Source organism: Centruroides vittatus, unplaced genomic scaffold (genome assembly GCF_030686945.1).
Source record: "Centruroides vittatus isolate TY-2023 unplaced genomic scaffold, ASM3068694v2 contig_950, whole genome shotgun sequence".
Taxonomy (NCBI): domain Eukaryota; kingdom Metazoa; phylum Arthropoda; class Arachnida; order Scorpiones; family Buthidae; genus Centruroides; species Centruroides vittatus.
In genome coordinates this window covers 1,620,285-1,643,688 of record NW_027122629.1, presented here as the reverse complement: position 1 = coordinate 1,643,688, position 23,404 = coordinate 1,620,285, and the positions used below count along the sequence as shown (strand labels likewise).

General features: G+C 31.7%; 1 protein-coding gene across 3 annotated transcripts; it reads right to left on the bottom strand.

The window, feature by feature from the left end:
- Window positions 1–911: 911 nt before the first annotated feature.
- Dpit47 (DNA polymerase interacting tpr containing protein of 47kD) lies at window positions 912–19,929 on the bottom strand. 3 transcript variants are annotated; one of them, XM_067282258.1, is made up of 12 exons: window positions 19,900–19,929; window positions 18,004–18,143; window positions 8,094–8,211; window positions 4,868–5,029; window positions 4,725–4,802; window positions 4,215–4,282; window positions 4,055–4,111; window positions 3,847–3,933; window positions 2,891–3,087; window positions 2,739–2,829; window positions 2,583–2,665; window positions 912–2,491 (listed from the first exon to the last, which is right to left on the bottom strand). In XM_067282258.1, the coding sequence occupies exons 2-12, from the start codon at window positions 18,130–18,132 to the stop codon at window positions 2,395–2,397; spliced, it is 1,167 nt and encodes a 388-aa protein (XP_067138359.1). In that variant the 5' UTR covers window positions 18,133–18,143; window positions 19,900–19,929; the 3' UTR covers window positions 912–2,394. The 3 variants fall into 3 exon arrangements, with proteins under 3 accessions (XP_067138359.1, XP_067138357.1, XP_067138358.1); XM_067282256.1 differs by lacking the exon at window positions 19,900–19,929 and adding an exon at window positions 19,500–19,530; XM_067282257.1 differs by lacking the exon at window positions 19,900–19,929 and adding an exon at window positions 19,292–19,367.
- Between the last annotated feature and the right edge of the window lie 3,475 nt (window positions 19,930–23,404).

The window sequence follows — 23,404 nt, the reverse complement described above, 5'->3', positions numbered from 1 at the left end:
GAATAAATTATATAAGTGAAACCTCCAATAAAAGCCGTTTTTGGACAAAATAAACCTCCAAACAAAGGCCAATTTTATGTTCCCATCGTTGGCCGTTGTTCTGTATATATTCAAACCGTTAAACATTTTATAAGATTGAAAACACTAAATTGCAAAGTGTCTATTGTTTGGTGTGCAATACTGGCACTAGATAATGACTAGTTCTATTAACTGCATAAATATCAAATTACAAAATGATCTCTTCTTGTTCTTTACATTATGAATACAAATTACTTATAAATGATCTATTGTTTAAAAGTATTATAGAGTCATGGAATTATTTAACTGTTTTTTAGAATTAGATCAATTTGCTAATAGATAAAAAATAAATAAATATTTATTATTATGTAAAATGATTCCTTCCACAACAGAAATAATACACAAGTTCATTGTCCTTAAAGATCCCGGTCTGGTTTAGCTTGAATCAAATTCCCTGATAATTAAATTCATATACTTGAAACTGAATACAACCGTGAATAAATTGAATATTAATTCGTTAGGAAAGTTAAGGTTAATATTTTTTTCTGTAGTTATGTAAGTTATTTATTAAAAATCGAAATAAAATGTTGATTTATTTCCAAATAACTATATCTAATAAAAATCTTATTTTAGCATTATTTAAAGGAAAATTGAAATAGATAAGACCTTAAATCATTAGCTGGTCTGAGGACTTTTTACTACTAATTAGAAATCAGTCCAAATTTTTATTGATTACAGAGATCCAAACAATAATAATTAAGCTAACTTGAAGGAGAAATGAGAAAAGAATCTCTAATAGTATGATGAGAAATTAAGTAATAAACAGTTTGATATTTTTTAGAGTAAACTGCTTATAAATGATATATTTTATAACAAATAAAGAAAATCCTTCAAAATTTAAAACACACAAACAAAATTTTATTTACATTTCGTATATATTTTACAGGCTTAAATACATTATTTAGACTGAACAGCTGTTATATTACTTATTTCAAACTTTTTTAATAGAAAGGAATTTTAATTATTAGTTTCAGGACAACATAAGTTATAAAAAATTATCATCAAATTTTACTTGTTTTCATAGATAAAAGTGAATATTTGCTGATAATAGTATTATTTAGTGCGTTATCTTCTAATGCTAAACTATATTCCTGCAAATATTAACATTAAAGATACGACAGACAGATGGCTGAGATGTTAGGGATCCGGATTGGAATATGTAAAAGTAACTCTCTAGTAATTTTTCAGGGGGTAGAGTTCAGGATATGATGGGCCTGTCCCTTATCGGTCGACCATACCCATTGTGGGTCTGGCCTAACAGATGATGGATACGGAAAAGAAGGTCCTCTTAATGTTGGAAGAGTTCATAAAATTTTTAATTTTGTCTTAATATATTTAATTTTAACAAATATTTAATTAACTTTTGATTTAATTTTCGTAAAGACAATAAATAATTTTGTTTAAACTAAATTTAAAACCAAAACACTGCAAACTGGAATCATTCAATTTTCCTGTAAATTTTGAGTTAATTATTTCAGTTGTTAGTAAAATATAATGCAATTTCTGTTAATAAAATTTTATGATACAAAACTAAAAAAATTCAATTTACTTATTATATAAAAGATTTTGGAACAGCATCAGTTCCATCTTCAAATAAAGCCCTTACATCAATCTTTGTTCAATACGATTTTATATACCGTATACTTCCGCAGATAAGACAACCTTCGGATAAGACGAGGTATAAATTTTCGTCAAAGTTTTATAGTTTTAGCATAACATCGACCCCCAAACTATCAACGACCTACGAATTTAGTTTATATCGGCGATCATCGTCTGGATGATAATAATACCGTATAGCGTATACGGAATTATGTCCTATTCGTAATTTTTCGAATGGACAAATTTTATTTTCTGCCTTGCTATTGTTGAAAACGTTTGCACCGATTCGGGCATTCAGGTAATGACCTTGACTATTCACAAAAATGTCGTACGGGCTATTCTATTTTGTGCACATACCCTACTCTCTTATAGTAAATAATTATGGTTTGTCCATTTTTTTATAATGGTTTTAATTTATATAAATTTCAATCTAATTTTTTTTGTATCTGTCTTATGAGACGACCCCGGATTTTGGGGGCCTTTTTTTATGATTCGACTATCGTCTTATCTGTGGAAATATACGGTATGAAGGTAAAGCCAACTGATAAAAAAATGCATTTATACAGTAATTAAATCAAACTTTTTAAAGAATTATTTGTTGTTTGTTTTTCATTTATCATATATAAAGTTAGTGAAAATGACTTTTCTGAGCCAGGTAAATTCGAGATAAGTGAAACGACGGCTATTGCATTTTAAATAATGTACCATAAAAATCTATCACAAAACTTTTTTATATCTTCCTCTGAAATCTTTTTCAAATTCTGAATTCTGAACCATAATGATGAAGGCAGGTGTTCCATTTTTTACCCAATATCTAGAAGAAAAGAAAAATATTGTTTTATATATGTAGAATAATAAGAAGAAAACTTCCTGGAAAAAACAAGCTCCTGAATATCACATCTTACCTATCATCTCTAAGAATCTCTTGTAAAGCTGAATTTTTATTAACAGACACTAAACAATCTTCCTCACTATATTCAAAGTATATCTGTACATAAAAGCAATTTTAAATCAATAAATATTTTCATAAGGAATTAATAAAATAATAATAAAATTAGTACCTGTAGTTTTTCTGGAATATAAGAATTTGTTTTATCCCATTCGGGCCGATTTTCTGGTGACCCAAACATGACTTTCAGATGATCGAAAAATCTGATTGATGATAAATTATGTAATGAATTAAACATTCAAATAAATTAATAAAAAGCCGTACCTTGTATTTTCATCAAACTTTTGTATAAAATCCGTTTCGGCAAATTCTGGATAAAGAAAATAAACAGGCCAAATGAGATTGTTTTCTTTATCCAAATGCACATTTTGTTTAGCTGCAGGATGACTAGTTTCTAGATCGTGAATATCCCACTCCGATTCCAGATGAGGCATTCTTGGTTTAATTTTAATCCCTCTTTCCTGTAAATCCAAATTTATTATTTAAATTCAATTATTTACACTTTTTAAGATAATATCAATTATTATATGGCAGATGTGGCAAACATATGGCACAGAAGGAGAAATCATCTGGCACATAACATAGGATTTCAGTTTATCACGTATCTTTTTCAATCAGCTTCTTTATATTTATCCTAATTAAAGCACATTCCTTTCAGTTCTTCAAATATTGTTAGTCGAAGTATATAACTTCAGTGTGCATAAACATTATTAAGGATAATTTCGCTCACTGTAAGGCACGCAGACTCAAAAAGGTTTGCTATCCGACTGTATGCTAATATGTGTCAATATTTTAAAAATAAAATTTTCGTCTTTTGTTTTTTATTCCCATTAGAACTAATATTTTAAACAATTAATTCAGAGACATATGGCTGTAGACACTAAAGTAAATTTATAAAGTGTATGCAGCATTGTACTTTGAAATTATTTTTTTATAGAAAATTATCAAAAAGTAAGTTATTTTACATAAAAATATTAAATAGAATATATCAATAAAATTTGCTAATATCAATAAATGGCATTACACTATAATCTATTATAAACAGAATATTTTTTATGTGAACCGGTGTGGTATTACGAGCAATATAATTTCTCATCCAATCAGTGAAGAGCCAGAAATAGTGAATGTGCTTTAAATTATGTTTAAAGATAAAATTATCCACACTAATTGCTACACGATGACAGCTAATATATTACATATTGTTTTTATTTCTCAATTACCATTATAGCTTGTTTCAGCTTTCCATTACTCTCGTCGTCTTTTTTATTTTGTAAAGACTTTTGCTTCATTTCCTGTTCTTTAAGTTCCTATAATTTTAATTGAAATTGAAATCAGAAATTTTAATTAAGTGACACTATATTTATAACAATTCGAAAATAAAAACTTTTTAAAAAATCGAGAACGTATTAAATATACAATAAACATCACCTTCAGTTTCATTGCATTTATTTTAAGTTCCTTCAATGTTTCATTTTCTTTATCAATCTTATTTTTGTTAACAAAAACTTTATTCTGTATAATCATATTAGGTTTTTTGTTGTTATTATTCTTAGGATTTGAATTTTAATAATAAGATAACAAAGGATACAGCTAAACCTTCACTGCACCATTCAATACATTCTTTATATAATCTTAATTCAAAAAAACACAGAGAACCTATAAATACATTTAATCATTATGAAAAAAATAGAAACATCATACACGTTTCCTTAATGCCTATAATTATCTTTATAATCAGAGTAGCACTTACTAGACGCTAAACTGAAAGCAAGTTTTTAGCAGAGATTTGAAGATAGAGACATAACACTAAATCTTAGATAAGCAATACAATAGCATTAACAAGATAAGTGATCACAGTTGTAACTAAAAGAATTCAGGAATCAAACTTGCCATACAAGTTTCTGAACAGATTTAGAAACAAAGATGACCTTAACAGTATTTACAATACAATTAATCCATTGACCTTTTAAATAAAGTTAATTTTTAAAATAAACTTAATATGATCGATTTAAATTCTTTCTTGACACATGATTTATACTTAATTTATTTTAAAATAGAATTTAATTACATTTTTATATAAAATAAGATACTTAGTTACCTCTAACAATTGCTTTTGTATGGGTTGTTTTTAATGTTCTTGCTTCAATAGCATCATTTAGAGATGAACGATAATTACCTGTGAACAAATTACATTAGATAAAACAACAAAGGATATATAAGAAATTCTTGATGCGCAATCACCTAAATGGAAATGTGCTGCTGCTCTGTTTGTAAATAATTGGACACGCAGGTCGGCATCTTGACAATTTTGTTTAAGGCCCTCCGAATAGCAGTCGACGGCCCAGCGATATTTCTTTAAACGAAAATTTTCGTTACCGTCGTCTTTATAATTTTTTGCTAGCTCTATTGAGATAAGATAATTAAGAAAACCAAAATTAGTTTTGAATTTGGATTTCAAACCATAATTCAATTAAAAATTTAGAGAAAAATTAATTAGCTGAATTTATCAATATTAAACCAACTAAGAAGTTTCTTTTGTCAATTTCTGAATTTGGCATTATTTATTCATTTTGACAAAATAATATTAACTCAATACATTTCAAATGTCAGAGTGAATATTGTCTAAAAATATTTTGCATTGAAATATATATATATATATATATATATATATACAAAACTTGTAGCTATTCACATATTATTATTATATTCAACGGCAAACTAAAGATAAAGACTTGTTTCATTCTGAAGATTAAATCTACTAACTAAAACTCTGTAACAAAAACAAATAGCAATGACTAGTATCAATGATAAAATAAAAAAATTGATCATAAAAAAATCATTTCTAAATTAGCTAGCCAAATGAGTTGTGTTTTCATAAAGCAAACAAGTATATAGTAAAACTCAGAAAGATATTACCCAAATAGTTATTATATAGACTCTAGTATACCTTTTAAACACAGCCGTTTATTGCTAATATTCGAACGTTTTCGGTTATTTTTAATAACCTTTCTCAAGAACAGTTACATTCGAATGCGGTTGTAGAAATTTGAACACGTCGCCAATCGTAAACGAGCTTTTGAAAAGGTTCTATTCGCGATCTCCTAACGGGAGGTTTACAAGCCAAAAAAATTATAAAAATATATCCTTAACTGATTCCTCAGCTTGTCCGTTGTTATACGTATTATATTAGTATAACACCCATAAGCAATTTCCTTGCCTGTTATAATGAATATCGCGTTCGTATAAAAATCTGCTGTCGCCGGTTTTCTTATCTGGCGCTACCTTTCCTGCGCTACACCACGCTGTTTCTCCATGCCGATGAGATCTTGCTGGCTTCCCTAAAGTTAATAGCCTGTCCATTGTAGCTGGTTTTGAAGATATTCCATGCTTCCGCATACTTTAGATGTTTTTTGCTGTAAACTTTTTGTATGAGCTTTGCTTTATCCCAATCTGCCTTTACTTCTTGTTGGTCTGCCAGAATATACGTTGCCAGGGCGGTGTTAGGATGTTCGAGTCTTATGTCTCTTTGGTGCTCGGTAAGTCTTTCTTTAAGGGATCTTCCTGTTGCTCCCACGTAGTATAATTCGTTTTGTCGTCTGTTATCTATTACCGGGATTTTGTACACCCCTGGAATGAGGTGTAGGTTCGGTACGTCTTTGTCGGCTCTTAGCAGTTGATATATTGTCGGGTTCCTTTTGTATACTATTTTTTTGTTTGTGGCCGCTCCTCTTCTTTTGTATACATTATTTAGTTGTGCTCTGTATTCCATGATTGTACACTCGTCTGCTTTTCTTCTATTTGGCTCTTTGTTGTTAGGCGGTTTGAGGTTGGAGAAAGCCTTGCTGTTCACCCCGAATGACTTAGCTAACATGTTAATATATTTCAACTCTTCGTTTCTATCTTGCAGCTTGCTGCAGTGCGTGTACGCCCTTGTCACTAGTGCCCGGTAGGCTGCTAGCTTATATGATACCGGGTCGTGGGAGTTCCAAGGTATGAACCATGGGGTGTATGTCGGTTTTCTGTATACTTTAGTAACAACTCCATCTCTGGCATCTATTTGTATATCGATGTCCAAGAAATGTACATTTCTGTCGTTCATTTGTTCCAGCTCAATTTCTAGCCCGAAGTTGTTGCTGTTGATATCTTTTACGAAACCATCTATGTTTGGTTTATTCTTCCATATGACGAGAACATTGTCTACATATCTTGCATAGATGAGAATGTGCTGTGCGTATTTAGATATGATGTTTTCCTCTAGTGTTCTAAGTACCATTTCGCAGTTCTAAGTACCAGAGATGGATTTGTTACTAAAGTATACAGAAAACCGACATACACCCCATGGTTCATACCTTGGAACTCCCACGACCCGGTATCATATAAGCTAGCAGCCTACCGGGCACTAGTGACAAGGGCGTACACGCACTGCAGCAAGCTGCAAGATAGAAACGAAGAGTTGAAATATATTAACATGTTAGCTAAGTCATTCGGGGTGAACAGCAAGGCTTTCTCCAACCTCAAACCGCCTAACAACAAAGAGCCAAATAGAAGAAAAGCAGACGAGTGTACAATCATGGAATACAGAGCACAACTAAATAATGTATACAAAAGAAGAGGAGCGGCCACAAACAAAAAAATAGTATACAAAAGGAACCCGACAATATATCAACTGCTAAGAGCCGACAAAGACGTACCGAACCTACACCTCATTCCAGGGGTGTACAAAATCCCGGTAATAGATAACAGACGACAAAACGAATTATACTACGTGGGAGCAACAGGAAGATCCCTTAAAGAAAGACTTACCGAGCACCAAAGAGACATAAGACTCTAACATCCTAACACCGCCCTGGCAACGTATATTCTGGCAGACCAACAAGAAGTAAAGGCAGATTGGGATAAAGCAAAGCTCATACAAAAAGTTTACAGCAAAAAACATCTAAAGTATGCGGAAGCATGGAATATCTTCAAAACCAGCTACAATGGACAGGCTATTAACTTTAGGGAAGCCAGCAAGATCTCATCGGCATGGAGAAACAGCGTGGTGTAGCGCAGGAAAGGTAGCGCCAGATAAGAAAACCGGCGAGAGCAGATTTTTATACAAATGCCATATTCATTATAACAGGCAAGGAAATTGCTTATGGGTGTTATACTAATATAATACGTATAACAATGGACAAGCTGAGGAATCAGTTAAGGATATATTTTTATAATTTTTTTGGCTTGTAAACCTCCCGTTAGAAGATCGCGAATAGAACCTTTTCAAAAGCTCGTTTACGATTGGCGACGTGTTCAAATTTCTACAACCGCATTCGAATGTAACTGTTCTTGAGAAAGGTTATTAAAAATAACCGAAAACGTTCGAATATTAGCAATAAATGGCTGTGTTTAAAAGGTATACTAGAGTCTATAGTGCAAATCTACGCAGTCTTTGAAGAGTATATAGTTATTATATATATATGAAATTTACCTTCAGGAGTATTTTCATTTGGATCATATTTTAATTGTTGTAAGGCTTCTATCAGGGGTGAAACTTCTTCTCCTTCTTTTATCGGTTGTGTCCTAAATACCGGATGCTTTTCCATTTCCTTAAAAGATTTATATATATTGTCATTAATAATCAATACTGAAGAATTCTATTTTAAACACAATTTTCAGTGGTGCTCTGATTGAATAGAAATGTAGTAAAAGTTATATTTTAATTATCAATTATACATTTAAATGAAATTCCATAGTTCAGTGTACATTAAAAGCAAGCTCTTGCTCGTATATTTATATTACAGCACGTGCGTTTTACGTTCTGTCACCCTCTACGCGTTGTACATGCACCTGACATGTAAGAACATAATTCAATTAACAACTTAACTTCAAAATTATATATTTTTGAAGTCCGTTACAATCAGAAAAATTATATTTAAGTAAATTGGTAGAATCGTGTCGGTACCCGAAATAACATTATAACTTAGGTTCGACACAACACTGACAAAAGGTTGCCGACCCCTGCCGTATATCATTACGGATTCACAAATAGCCAAGTTCATTTAAATGTTTTCAGAAAAGTTTTATCATCTCCAAAACATACAACAAAAACTGAACATGAACTGCTATGAATAATATACTTTTAAAAATTAAGTTTCTTTAAAATTGTAGGGTAGATGTACCAGTTTTGGCCAGTGTACCAGTTCTGGCCAGAAAACAAATTTAACTTAAAAATATAATCACCACATATTCAAATCTGTCCAATGAAACAAACTTTTATTGTTAACTGTTCACACAGTTAACAATAAAAGTTTGTTTCATTGGACAGATTTGAATATGTGGTGATTATATTTTTAAGTTAAATTTGTTTTCTGGCCAGAACTGGTACACTAACCAAAACTGGTACATCTACCCTAAATAAAACATTACAATTAAGTTTAAAAATAAAAAAACTCAATTGTTAAATTTACGAATATGTGATTTTCATAAAGAAAAGATAAAAATTTTTAGTTTGATTACTCTATTGGATGATTTAATATTGTTATTAAATCAAAAACAAAAATGGGTTAATGTTACCTATGGTAGCGAACATGGCGGCTCATCTCTGAAACAGCGGGGACGCACGTTCTAACCTAACCTATTCTAATAAATTACCATAATTATTGCCAACCAAATTATTAGAATAAGGGTAATTTATTAGAATAGGTTAGGTTAGGTAAGTCATGCGTCCCCACTGTTTCAGAGACGAGTCGCCATGTTCGCTACCATATGTAACATTAACCAAAAAATGTTTTCCTAAAATAATCATAACACCATCCTACATCTTGATTATTTGTGATTGTAGATAAAAACAATTTTATGAACTTTGAGACTATAAATATAATATGATTTGATCTTAAATTATTCTTAAATTTACGAGGCGTGTTTTTAAAGTAAGTACCGTTTTAATATAACGCCGCTGGAGCGCTGCAGTAGGCACTTAGTGCATGCGCACTGTGTACCTACATCTGTTGGGAAGCCACAAACGCCATTACAAAGCCAGTCGACTGTGTTTACTGTTGTTTGTGTGTTATTGAAATGCCGCCGCTCATTGAGAATCCCGCCAACTGCGAAGTGCGTGCCGTTATTCGTTTTCTCAGTGCTAAAGGCTCGAAAGTGGCTGAAATTCATCGCCAAATCAGTGAAGTTTATGGTGAAAGCGTTATGAGTGATGGAATGGTACGAAAATGGGTTAGGGCCTTTAGTAATGGCCGCACAAACATTCACAATGAGGAACGAAGTGGGCGACCTTTAGTCATTATCGACGATTTGATTGAAAAAGTGGACTGTAGAGTGAAAGAACAGACGATTCACGATTTCATCTTTATCTAAAGAGTTTCCTGCAGTTTCAAGAAGTGTTCTCTCTGAAATTGTGACCAGACAATTAAATTATTGGAAGTTGTGTTCCCGTTGGGTGTCGAAAATGTTGACGGAAAAGCAAAAACCAAATGTTTGGCCAGTGCATTGACTTTTCTTGAGCGCTACAGTGACGAGGGAGATGATTTTTTAAGCCATATTGTTACAGGCGATGAAACGTGGGTAGCCTACGTTACACCGGAATCGAAGCAACAATCCATGGAATGGCGACATTCATCATCTCCAAGGAAAGTCAAGTTCAAGCAAACAATTTCTCCTCAGAAAATCATGTGCACGGTGTTTTGGGACAGATACAGAGTGTTGCTTGTTGATTTTTTGCCTCATGGTGAAACAATCAATTCAGCTGCATACTGTGAGACTTAAAACTGCGTCGTGCAGTACAAAACAAAAGGCGGGGCTTACTGAGCAAGGGTGTCATTTTGCTTCACAATAATGCTCGTCCACATACGGCAAATCAAACTCAAGACCTAATCACATCATTTGGCTGGGAACAATTAGACCACCCTCCATACAGTCCCAACCTGGCGCCGAGTGACTATCATTTGTTTCTGCATTTGAAGAAGCATCTGGCAAGGCAGCGCCATAACAATCACGACGAAGTCAAAATGACCATTCTGCAGTGGTTGTCTCATCAGGTGGCAACATTCTTTGAGGATGGAATACAAAAGCTGGTCCCACAATACGATAAGTGTCTCAATATTAATGGGAATTATGTAGAAAAGTAGTGTAAAATATGGGCTTTCACATAAATAAAAATTTTGTTAAAAATGTTTGCTTGTTTTTTTATATTTCAAAATGGTACTTACTTTAAAAACACGCCTCGTATAATAGAAATGAACATTCATTAAAAATATATATAATTCATAAATAAATAAAATAAAACACAAAGAATGTAAATAACTTTTATGTACCGTATTTTCCGGCATATAAGACGACTTTTTAACCCAGGAAAATCTTCTCAAAAGTCGGGGGTCATCTTATATGCTGGAAAGTACAGTAAATAAATGCTTAAAAATTAAAAGCTAAAGATAAAGTATCTTAACACAAATTTACTTTCTCAGTTCTGTTATGTATGACAGAGGGAAAGTATGGCAATTGTCAAAAAATGACCCTCCAAGATTTTTATATTTTTGGGCTTGGGATACTTTGAAATAGAGAAATGCAAAAAAAATTCGGGGGTAATTTCTGTATGTACGAATGTTAGTGTGTTTGTGTTCATGTAGGTGTGTGGGGGGCATGATTTTGTTCATCCTGTTTGAAGTTTGTTTTTTCTCCTGTGCTTTTTGTTGAAAACTTCTAAAATTTTGCAGGGAGATGTGTGTATTAGGAGAATTGATACTATTGACTTTTGGTAGTTAAAGGTTGACAGGGTTGGGAGATAAAGGGAAATAGTGTCTTATCTTGAGCAGGATCTGACTTAATGATGATTTTACCTCTTATTAGCATTTACAATGTTTTTTAAAAAACCCATCCCTACCCTCAAAATTAAGATTTTTGCCTTTTTATAATAATTAGGCTGCAATTTGAAAAAAATTGTAGCCCAATTGTTATAAAATTCCCACTGTTGTCTGTCTATCCTTAATCTTCAGAATGGCGTGGGATAGATGAAATCTGAAACCAGATATGGAAACCTTACCGGGAGACCCTGATTAACTATATATGAACTTCTGATGCAAACCAGAAGTCACATTATTTCAATTCTAAACTTTTTCCCTAAAGGGAGTTCAATAGATGACCAGCACGACTCCATTGCTAATGGAAAAGTATGAGGTACAGGGGCAAGACTACAACACTAAGTTGGGGTAGAGAGCATACATTTTAAATTAAATAAATTTAAAAAATATGATCAAAAATTGCAGCCCAGCATTGTGACGATGTCATGATAAATAATTGCTCGTTAAAAATATAAAGTTTTTTTAGTAAAATATCATAACAGATGGCACCTCACACACAGTTTTAAATGTTGCCAGTTTTTTGAATGGTTAATATTCCATATATAAACTGCAGTTTATAAATGTAAACGTCTTTATTGAAAACTAGTTTGTTACGCTCGGCTTTGCCAGGGTTCATAAAGTACCCTTGCAATAATTATTACTCCCAGCATTATTAATCATAAATTTCAAAAATGTATGTGGCAAAACTCACTTTAAGAACATTATCAGAATACCTATAAACCACGTGGAAAGTTTATAAAAAACTTATTAGAATTAGCTTGATTTATTTGGTTTTGGCAATGTGATACATGGGTAATCTGTTGAGGAAGATGCCTCCCGGAAAGACTCTTATGGTAATCTGGCCCCTATTTAGGCGTTACTAACATAAATCAAATCCTAAAAATTCCACACGGCCGGCCTGTTATCAATACATGAACCCACGACTACCGGTATTTGGTGGTTTTATCTACTCGGCCATGGGTGGGCACTTATTAGAATTAAGTACCATTCAGAAATGAAAACCCGAGTTGTTAGATGTGGAAAATTAAATACTGATATAGTTTTCACAGCGTAACATTTTTAACTCCATGCAGGTGAGTGTTATCTGCAACCTGTCACAATAATGATATAGTGCACTTTGCACTATATGTTGCAGTAGTTAAGTGAATATAATATTTATTTCTTTTTTTAATTATAGGCTACTCTTTTTTGTATAAATTATTTTTAGTTTATTATTTTTTAATTTTTTTGGCAATAAATGGCACTACATGCAAATCTAGCAACCCAATGTATACTAAAATTAATTTATATATAGAAATGCAATAAATATTTTGGAGTGTTATGTACAACATTATCTAAGGGTATATTCCAGTATGCATCAAACAGCACGTTGGTGAACCACAATGTGCAAAAACATGTTCCAATATTCACCGGTGCAGCACCGACATGCATTGCACTCGTTGGGTTTTGAATACGGTGAACTCCGATGAAGCAATATGGCCATCTCCGTGGTTATATTTAGATACTTTATAAAAATTAAGTGTAAGATTTGACAATAATTTAAAATAAGCAAAGAAACATTCTCATTTATAGATATAGAATAGAATAAAAAAACATATTTTCATAATTAAGTTTAATTTTTTTGTCATAAATTTTATTATTTTATATTTTATCAGGCCATACTAAAAGCCACAAAAGGCTGAGAGTTTTCCATCCCTGTATCTTAAAATTCAATTTAAGTGAGCTCCAATATTGTTTTTAGGTTAAAAATTTTATTCATTACAAAATTTATTGTAGATGAAGATAACATACAACTACTAACTCATAAGTGTTTTAATAATATAATTAATTTTTTATTTAATTTATAATTTTTAAAAATAACTAGAAGAAAAAATCATTCAGAATACAATTTCAAACTGAGCAGATATATTGGAAAGTTACACATTTAACATCTGGATATACAGTATATGCACATTTAGATAAAACTGATGGGTTTTAATTTCATCTGAAGCCAATATTCCTTTATAGATACTTATAAAAATTAAGACAGGCTTTTGCAAAGTTCTAGTGAGAAATTTAAAAATAGATGCAACCTGATTTTATATAAGTACAAGACGGTTATAATTAAAGTTGCCTTACTAAGACCTGTATAAAGCCTGTTTTCTTAATCTCTTTGATGTATTTTGATGAAACTTGGTATATACATTATATGGACAATGGGGAAAAGGAAAATGAAAAAAAAAAATAATTAGTTCAAATTTCTACAACTAGGTGAAAAAATGGTGCCCAAAGAACAAGAAACACAAAATGGAAACACGCAAAAGGATTTTATTCACAACATTTGTTCAATGTGCAATCCATTTGAATCAATCACATGTTCAACGTGCCTTACAGCAAATTCAACAGTAACCCAATAGGTTTCTTGAGAAATTGCAGCAATATGGCATGTTATGCTTGCTTTCAATTCAGGCAGAGTCTGTATGGTTGTGGGGATATCTGAAAGATTGTGTCTATAGAGGAGACATATGAACTCTGCCTAAATTGAAAGCAAGCATGTCATATTGCTGCTATTTTTAAATGGATTGCACATTGAACAAATGTCGTAAATAAAAATGTCTTGCGTGTTTCCATTTTGTGTTTCTTGTTCTTCATGCGCCATTTTTTCAACTAGTGGTATAAATTTACACTAATTATTTTTTTGCATTTTCCTTTTCCCCATGGTCCATATAATGTATATACCAAGTTTCATCAAAATACATCAGAGAGAATGGGCTCTATACAGGTCTGAGTAGAGCAACTTTATTTATAACAATCTTGTACGTAGCACTTCCCATTCGCTTAATAGCAATAGAGCTGAAGTAAAATGTGACAGATGTTGTTAAAGATAGATAAAGCATTGTGCTTACATCTGAAGCAATAGACAAATGTCTATTACTTCAGGTGCTTTGATTGGTTGGTTTGTTAACTTTGGTGTAAGGTCCATTTTGGCCAAGCTGTACTATAAAACAAGATTAAAATATATAAATAAATGATACAAAAATAATATATGGCTGTAAATATAACTTATAACAATAACAAACATCTAAACAAAACTGTACAAACAACAAATAGAAACAAGAGGTCAGATGGGATGAAGCATTATGTGATTCAAAGATGTCTCCATTCAACATCAGCACAACAGAAAAGTTAGTGATAACAATATTGAAAGATACTTTATTGAACAAAAAAGGCTCCAACCAAGATTCTTCAATCTAGATATACATATACATTCTTTCAGCTTTCGTGTAGACACTAAAAGGGTCTTTTTGCTATGCCCATTATGGATTTTGCCAGGTCCATAATGCAGTAACTGGGTGGTGAGGAATGAGGCCCAATATACCCAACACAGAACCACCCATAAAAATCCCCTGGAATGAAATCAGGACAAGCATTGCTTGCCCTGATTTCATCCCAGGGATCCAGAAGCCCCAATCAATATGTGAACTTCTGGTCTGGACTGAAAGTCTTGTGATTTCAATTCAAAATTTTCTTAAAAGCAGAGTTAGATAGATGAAAATCAAAAAGTTCAGGGACTGGAAGCCACAATTAATTTTTAAATTAACACATGATTTAAAACTGCAACCTGGCAAAGTCAAAACAAATAATTAAAATTTTTTAGATTTAACTTATTTAAAATTTATGTTATTTTTTTTATTTATATTAATTTAATTTAATTTTTTAATTTATAATTTTGTTTATGCCTATTACTGTAATTTGTTTTAAATTTGAATTAATGTATTTGAAGTGCTGTATTGTATGTTCTATTTAAGAACATTAAGTTATGAGATAGGAGAGAGATTTTTATTTATAGACATACAGTAGAGCATCGATTATCCAACCCCCAATCAACCATCACATCGGTTAACCAACCGTGTTCTAGTCGGCAAATTCAAATGTCCACTAGTGATGTGGCACTACAATATTCGGCTATGTCTTGGCTACTTTAATATTTTTGTTAAATTTTAACGTTTTTTAGCTGGCAACGCTGATTCGACCATGAAAGGGAGGCCAGTATTTAAACCAAACTTAACTTTCTATTTTTTGCTTTATTTTTGTATTTATTTTCTGCAAAATAAAGAAATAATTTTTAACGATACAATAGCGACAATTATTATTTAAAAAAAATTTTGTTAGGCTTAACATAGATGAAAATTTAACGCAAGTAGGTTAATAGCGATATACTAATATACTAATTACATGGGATATACTAATATACTATACTAATAATGTATTTTTTCGTACTTTTCGGTTATCCATTTTTTCAATTATCCGACCAACCCCAGTCCCCGATTGAGTCGGATAATCGATGCTCTCTGTATTTATACAGATGTAAATAACTAAATATAATTATATCTATATCTTTTATTTTCCACTTTGTTTCAATTATTTTGAATTTTGGGAGTTGAGTTATGTTAAATTCAACTGCTATCTCAATACTTCCCAGTTAGTATTTCATTTGCATAATCTTGAACTAACATTTGCATAATGAATAGAATTGTATCCCACTAATTTAGGGTTTAAAAATGATTAAAATATTAAATAATATCTATAGATATAAAATTAATGTCCTGACTGACTGATTCATCATCGCCCAGAGCAAACCACTGAACCTAGAGGTGAAATTTGGAACACGGTATGTCATGAAAATGCACACCAAGAAGGCATTTTTCAAAATTTCCGTGGGGAGAGGGAGAGGAATAAGGCTCAACCTGAAGAATGACTTCTACTGTACTATTTTAGTTGTGATTTTTTTGTTTTGGATAGTAATAACTTAATTTCCAAACGTATAGTACAATATTTACCAAATCATCCAAACCATTTGCTCGTGCAACGCCTGGCTTGTTTGCTAGAATTAAGAAACATTTTATCTGTTTGTAAGCAAATTCAAAATGCAAATTAACATTGTATAAAAGACGATTGCAAAAATGTAAAATAAACTATCTTATTTTACATTTTATTGCGGAGGCAGTAGTCTTTTCAGGAAGGTTGTCTCCATAACTTTGTGAATTTTTTACGGATTGCTGCTGGTGTGAACTGTGAAAAAAGGATGGAAGCAAGGTATTACACCTTTGTAAAAAAACTGATATTTACAGTTTTTGTGTATTTATTAAATGTAAATAACGCTGGCCATGTTCTTTTACTGTTTGATCTTGTTTTAAAGTTATCTGAAAAAATTAAACAATTTCCAGATTCTTAGAAACTCTTCCAGTGTTTTTGTCCTTGAATATAAAGCTGAAAAAGTAATTAAAAATTTAATTTGAATTATTAAAATACTTAAAACAAATTACGACCAAATTTCATAATAAATTAACTGAAGAAAAACCTAATTTTACGCTAGAAATAATCAATTTCTTTAGAAGTTGAACAATACAAAGCATTTCATAATTAAAAAAATATAATTGATCTTGTATTTTACACAGTAATACAGGTATACCTTGAGTTACGTCGTTCCCGATTATACGTCGTTTGTCTTTTTTGACAAACAACGTATAATCGAAGTATATGGAAAAATAAAAATCAAGTTTAAGTCAGTTTATTCGACTTTAAATCCATCCTCCATAAACATTGAAGTCGTAATATCACTAGAAAAGCGTTGAAAGCACATAAAATCATATTAAAATATGTACATTTACAGTAAATGTTAATACAGTAGAGCGTCGTTAATCGGAACGCCGGTAATCGGAACGATTTTCAGTCGGACTGTGTCGTGCTGAATCGAACATTTTTGATACTAGATTTACTTCTAAAGTATAATTTTCATGTTTTTTATATTCTTCAATATATTTATTTTGTTTGTACAAAATGCAGAAATAATTTTTAACGATACGATAGCCTCGATTATTATTATAAAAATTTTCGTTAGGCTTAAAATCAACAAAAATTCAACACGAAGCGACACGCAACGGAGAAAAATTCCACACGAAGCGACACGCAACGAAGAAAAATTTGAACATCATACAGGTTAATATATTTTTTCGTACAAAGTCGGTAATCGGAACAAATGACTAATCGGAACAACCCCAGTCCCCAATTGATTCCGATTTTCGACGCTCTACTGTATAATCATCATAAATCCTAGGGAACGAACCATGAAAACATCTGTGTTTCTGTGTTGTTGTCTTATTTAGCGGTCTTTAAGTGCTCATTATTGGTGTTTCCTCCATTATTGGTGTTTAGTTACAACGTAAGTCGAAACTACGACTTACATCGTAAGTACACAAGTAAATTCGACTTACTTCGTTTTTCGACTTATGTCACCTCTTCTGGAACCAATTACCGACGTAAGACGAGGTATACCTGTATATGTTTCTGATAAATACATAAAAAATTTAAATATAATTCTTTTCTTTTTAATATGAAATTGCAGCTTAATAACGACATTCTTTAAAAATATCTAATATTAAAATTATTATTAAAATTTCAAAAAAGTAATTTTGAGTTAAACTGGAAGAGTTAAAATCACAATCATATTTACTTAAACAAATATTAATAATAAATATAGTAGATATTTACTTCTTCCCATTTATCCTCTGCCCAACCTTCTTCATATTTCTTTGGCTTAAGATTAGAAATGTAATCGTTCAAGTCTTCATTTAATTTTTGAATGAGCTGATTTCTTTTTTCTGATTTCTTGTCAGCCATTATTTCTATAGCTTCAAAATTTAAAATGAAAATATTTATTACACATATGTACAGTCGTTACGTTACGTACGGTAGAGTCCCGTACAATGCGCAAATAAAGTAAGTGACAACCCTCGAATTTTGTCAATCAGAGGTATACGTTTGTTTTTCAACTTATAGGCCAAGGTTTAAACTTTCATAAATCGTACGATAATGCAGCTTTCGATAACGCGATTTCCTATAATGGGTAACAAATCCCCCGCATTGTACGGGACTCTACCGTATATATAACCTAAATATCACAAATATTTTTAAAGTGATTCGTGTAATTCATGTAAATTATAAAACTATACTCTACTCTTTGAGCTATTTGTATGCGAATTAGTGAGCCTGCCAATATCTTGTATTTATATTTATTTATTTAAGCATACTGGACATAATCCATGATGCAGGGAGAAAAACAATCATTTACAAATACAAAACTCTTGGTATTAAATACAATCAACATTACACAATTAGAACATTAATTAAATTACAGAGCATCTGCCAGTATAAATAAAGACAACAAAAAATAATAATAATATTTCTTACTTATAAAAGACAAAATATTAGTAAGAAAGCCACCAATTGACAGATGCTCCCCTTCTATTTACATGAAATACTCTTTTATAGAAAAGGCATATTGATGAAATCATACAGAAAAACCTCAGATTAAAATGATATTTACAAAAAGTCAACAGTAATCTGTACAGATCCAATAATCCATTAGTCATATCAGGAAAATAATAGAGACAGACATTTCCCAGATATATATCTAAAGTATTAAGTCATAAAACTATAAAAAAACTAAGGTTAATGTTATCTATGGTTCCAAGATGGCGGCTCGTATCTGATTCCAGCAAACATAGGACAGGAAACAGTGGGGAAGCACGTTTTCTTAAACCTAACCTGTTCTAATAGCTGGTTGCTAAGAATTATGGTAATTTATTAGAATACGTTAGGTTTAGGAAAACGTGCGTCCCCACTGTTTCTTGTCTTCTGTTTGCCGGAATCAGAGACGAGCCGCCATCTTGGAACCATAGGTGACATTAACCAGAGTTCTTATAAATAAAGCAAAAAATACTGTCTATCTCTATTAAACTTGAACGCATTAAGAATATAGCAATGGATCGTTTCATACCTGGACAATAAAAAGACTATCCTGTTTTGTGTAATTGTTTATTAATCATTTACAGTTTATAGACGTAAACCGTCTAATTTATATCAGACTATAGCTATGTAAGGTGATTTCAAAACAGCATTTAAATATATTAAAAGTGATTTATATTCATAATAAATCAGTTATTTATAATTAAAGTCATAATTATCGGAATGAAACACTCTCTTACGTTCCTCTCGGCGAACCATGAGGTAAGAATATAGGACATTTGGTAACGGATCGAAAGAAATTATAGCCAAATATTCTCTCGGTGTATTTTCTGTTTTCTCATTTTCTTTATTTGTGTATTTTATTTAAGATATTAAAATAATTATAAGCAAATTTTAATATCTTCTTCGTAAGGATTTACAGAAGTGACGCTGGACAGTGCAATTACTTTTGACTGGTGTTCTAGTGTTTAGTGTATAAAAGTACAACACATTCCTTGTAGTTATAACAGCTTAACTAGCAAATATATATTTATACATATTAATTGTAGTTTCTTGCACAGTAGCTAAGTGTACATAGAGAAAAGATCGCTCAGAAATTCGTTTTCACGCGTAAATAATTTGCAATATTGAATACTTTACGTGTCGTTTGGACGACTTGAAAAATCTGCGTTATGTAACAATTGCATTTGCATGCTACAAATGAAAACTTGTCCTGTAAGAAACATATACAATGTCGTTATTATGTATATTCTCGTTTAGTACACAAAAAACTTATAAAACGGATAGCTGCCGTGAGACGTGAAAACTAGACGACCACAAAGAATAGTATTTTGTGTAGCCAACATTTTAATGCATATTCTTATGAATATACATTATATTGATGGAAAAATGTGAAATGTGATGCCATATCATCTATTTTGATTATCTCAAACATTTCATCAAGCAACCAAGCTTCTTCGTCGCATTATAATGCATTTACTGAAAAGATTTTTTTTTAAATTTGATACTATGAATAATTTAAGTAAAGATTTTAATTAAATACAGAATAAATTGCTTTGAACAATCGATTCATTGATAAAGTTAAATAGCAGAATGGTTTCAACTTTGCCCGTTAGAATAGGACTTGATTCCCAATGAAATCGGCCAATATGAAGATGCGAAGGAAATGACGTCTTGATTTGTATTATCTATAAACATTTATGAAAATTAAGTCGACTTCAAACTTGGCTTTCTCATATTAAGTTAATTCTTAGCTATTTCTCAGAGCTGGATGGGTGATCGGCTAAAGTACTGTATCAGCCTATCACTCTGGGAATTCCGGAATCGGATCCGGGCACACCGAAAAACGGCAAGGATTTTTCGTGGTGCCCACCAGTAGCGGAGTAGATGAAACCACTGAACACTAGTAGTCTGTCACCGGTTTGACCTCAGCAAAGGCTGGTCGCGTGAAGTATTCCAGATTTTCTTTGTGTGTCTATTATTTAAATAGGGGTCACTTTTCCATAGAAAGTCTTCCTCGGAAGCATTTTCCCTTGGCAGAACGTCCGTGTTTCGTTGCCTCATGCGATCAATCCAACCCAGTTTTTAATTAAGGGTCTGGCCAAACCTAAGATGAGTTGATTTAATAAAAAAAACCCCTCTTAGTGCCCACAGGGCTGAAAAAATAAATAAAAACAATAAACTTAATTACTGTATATTTAAAGTTTTAACTAATAAATTTTAAACAATTATTGAAATTTAATTGATAATAAAAAATTTAAGTTAATTTAAATTTATATGCAATATAGCAATAATAAATCTATCCAGCTAAACAATTATTATACTTATTTACTATCATTTATAATAAATTCTTGGAAGAACGCATTTGAAAGAACAGAACATTCGAAACAATGGTATCTTATTAAAACAGTAATAAGCAAACTTTTATAAACTCTTTCCGTTCTGTAGGCACTAAAAAAGAACCATAGAATCCACAATGGACAATAGCAAGCCCATTACGGATTCGGCCGACCTATAATGGGATTGCTGAGTGGTGAGGGACGGGACTCGAATATCGCAAAAACATCATTCCGAAAAGAAGAAACAAAATTACTAATAAATAGAAAATTCATACTTTAGAAAATGAATAGAGCAAAATCAAAAATTTATTTTAAAACTAAAAAAATCCAATAATGAGTTACGTAACTTTTCCGGCTGTTAAAAAATAACTTTCACCGTATATTTTTAATTATAATAGAGAGGTTGCAGCCGAACATCAAACGTTAATTAAGTAAACTTGTACGGCAAGCAGAAGTATACGTTTCATGTTCGAACTCCAAGTAAAACAGGTTGCGCCACACGTTCACGTGGCGCACTGACTCATGGGATATTGTTGAAAAATGGTCGAACACGTTTAACAACGACGAATGTTACTAGCGAAGGTAAATAATCAAATTAAACTATGTAAATCCGAAAGCAGCTCGGGAAATTATTTTTAGATAATTTACAAACGTATTACGCTGTTGGTGATAGATGATGCTGTGAAAGAACAAATACTCCTACAGACTTATTCAATATGAATACAAATATATGTGAATTTTACAGGGACTTCACATCACTTGCAAAAAAATTGAATAATTAAATAATTTCTGGATTAAAATCGTCTGTTTATTCACAATATTATTCGTAAATGCTTAAATAATCATTATTATAATAAAATACGTCATAATTTTAACCCCAAACACAAAAAATAAAGAAGTTTAAGTCGAACTTTTACTCGCCATACTAGACATAGCGAACGCCATTATCAACCTTCTAGAATTGCCAGATGGCGGCGCTTGACGTCCGACGTTCACGTTTTAGGCTGAAAACGTCGGCCGCAACCAAAGTCGATCTCTCACGAGATATAACATACGACCTCCTCTATCTCCCCACCCCTTTCGACCTTTAACCACAAAATTTAATAGCATCAATGCCCCTTATACGTAGGCTATCATATCAAATTTCGTATTTTAATCATTACTCCATCCCGTGATATTACACGAAATAGACCCAACACACACACACACACACACGGATTTTTTTTTTTTTTTACTGTTTCTTTGACGTTTTGTGTTTAACTTGCATTAGTTCACTAGAATTTTAGTTTTTTTTATTTTTTTATTTTTGTGGATAAATTCCAAAATGATGGGTTTAGCTACAATTTTTGTAATTTTATATTCTCCAGACAGACAAATTTGATCTTTCTTGAATGTTTAAAAAAATGCATTACGAACTTTTTAAACTTTACAAAGAATCAAACGAGCATGATCTAGCGCAGAGATGGCGAACCTTTTTGAGTCCGCGTGCCGTAATCACGTTTATTGGGCTGCAGAAATGGCAATGACAGGTTTCAATACAATTTCTTTAAAAACCTCAAACAATACCTATATAAAAATGAACAAATAATGCATTGCTTAACATTATTACAAAGAAATAATAAGAAGCTTTTTCGCTATTAGAATGCGCTGCAATTTTTCTCTGGCCATAGGCCTATATCGAATTGTGATATTTTCATTATTATTTAAAGAAATTCTGACTATTACCATCGATACTAAACGGGACCCACATAGATATAGAAAATTTTTCAATACGCTTCATCGATGACAAATATAGAATTCCTTTTGAGAGATCTAAACAGAAATTACATCATCTAGTAAAGGAAATTAATTTAAATCCATTTATGTATAAGCTCAAGGAGGCATCTACACTTCATTCAGGATATGAACATAATCCGAATTATCCTGGGATAATGAAGAAACAGAGACCTTTGATCAACTCAGAGACGGATAAGGAAGTGCCTTCTAATGTCATTCGCAAAGTAATCATTGCCTCATACGAACGACCAATGCCACGATTAAGGTCTACAACGATTTGGCTCCAATCTAAACTAACAGAATTAAGGAATAAAAAGAAGGAAAAATTAGATAGTATTTTAAATGAAAACATACAAAAATCCGTCGTACAGAGCCAGCTAGACAATCCAGCTACAGTATCCATTAACAAACAAATGATATGGCGATATTTAACATTAACAATGACGCTGTTGATTTTGTTCTTTATAGCAACTATCACCTTCTGTGGCATATCGATTCAACGAAATTGGTACGATGAATCCAACCAGAAA

Bases quoted from the DNA above. Each gene is read 5' to 3' on its own strand.
- Dpit47 (XM_067282256.1), bottom strand. The intron at 4,283-4,724 runs GTAACTAAGTAT...ATGTATTTATAG, and splicing joins TACAAAAGCAATTGTTAGAG to GTTCTCTGTGTTTTTTTGAA. The intron at 3,934-4,054 runs GTGATGTTTATT...TTAAAATTATAG, and splicing joins TAAATGCAATGAAACTGAAG to GAACTTAAAGAACAGGAAAT.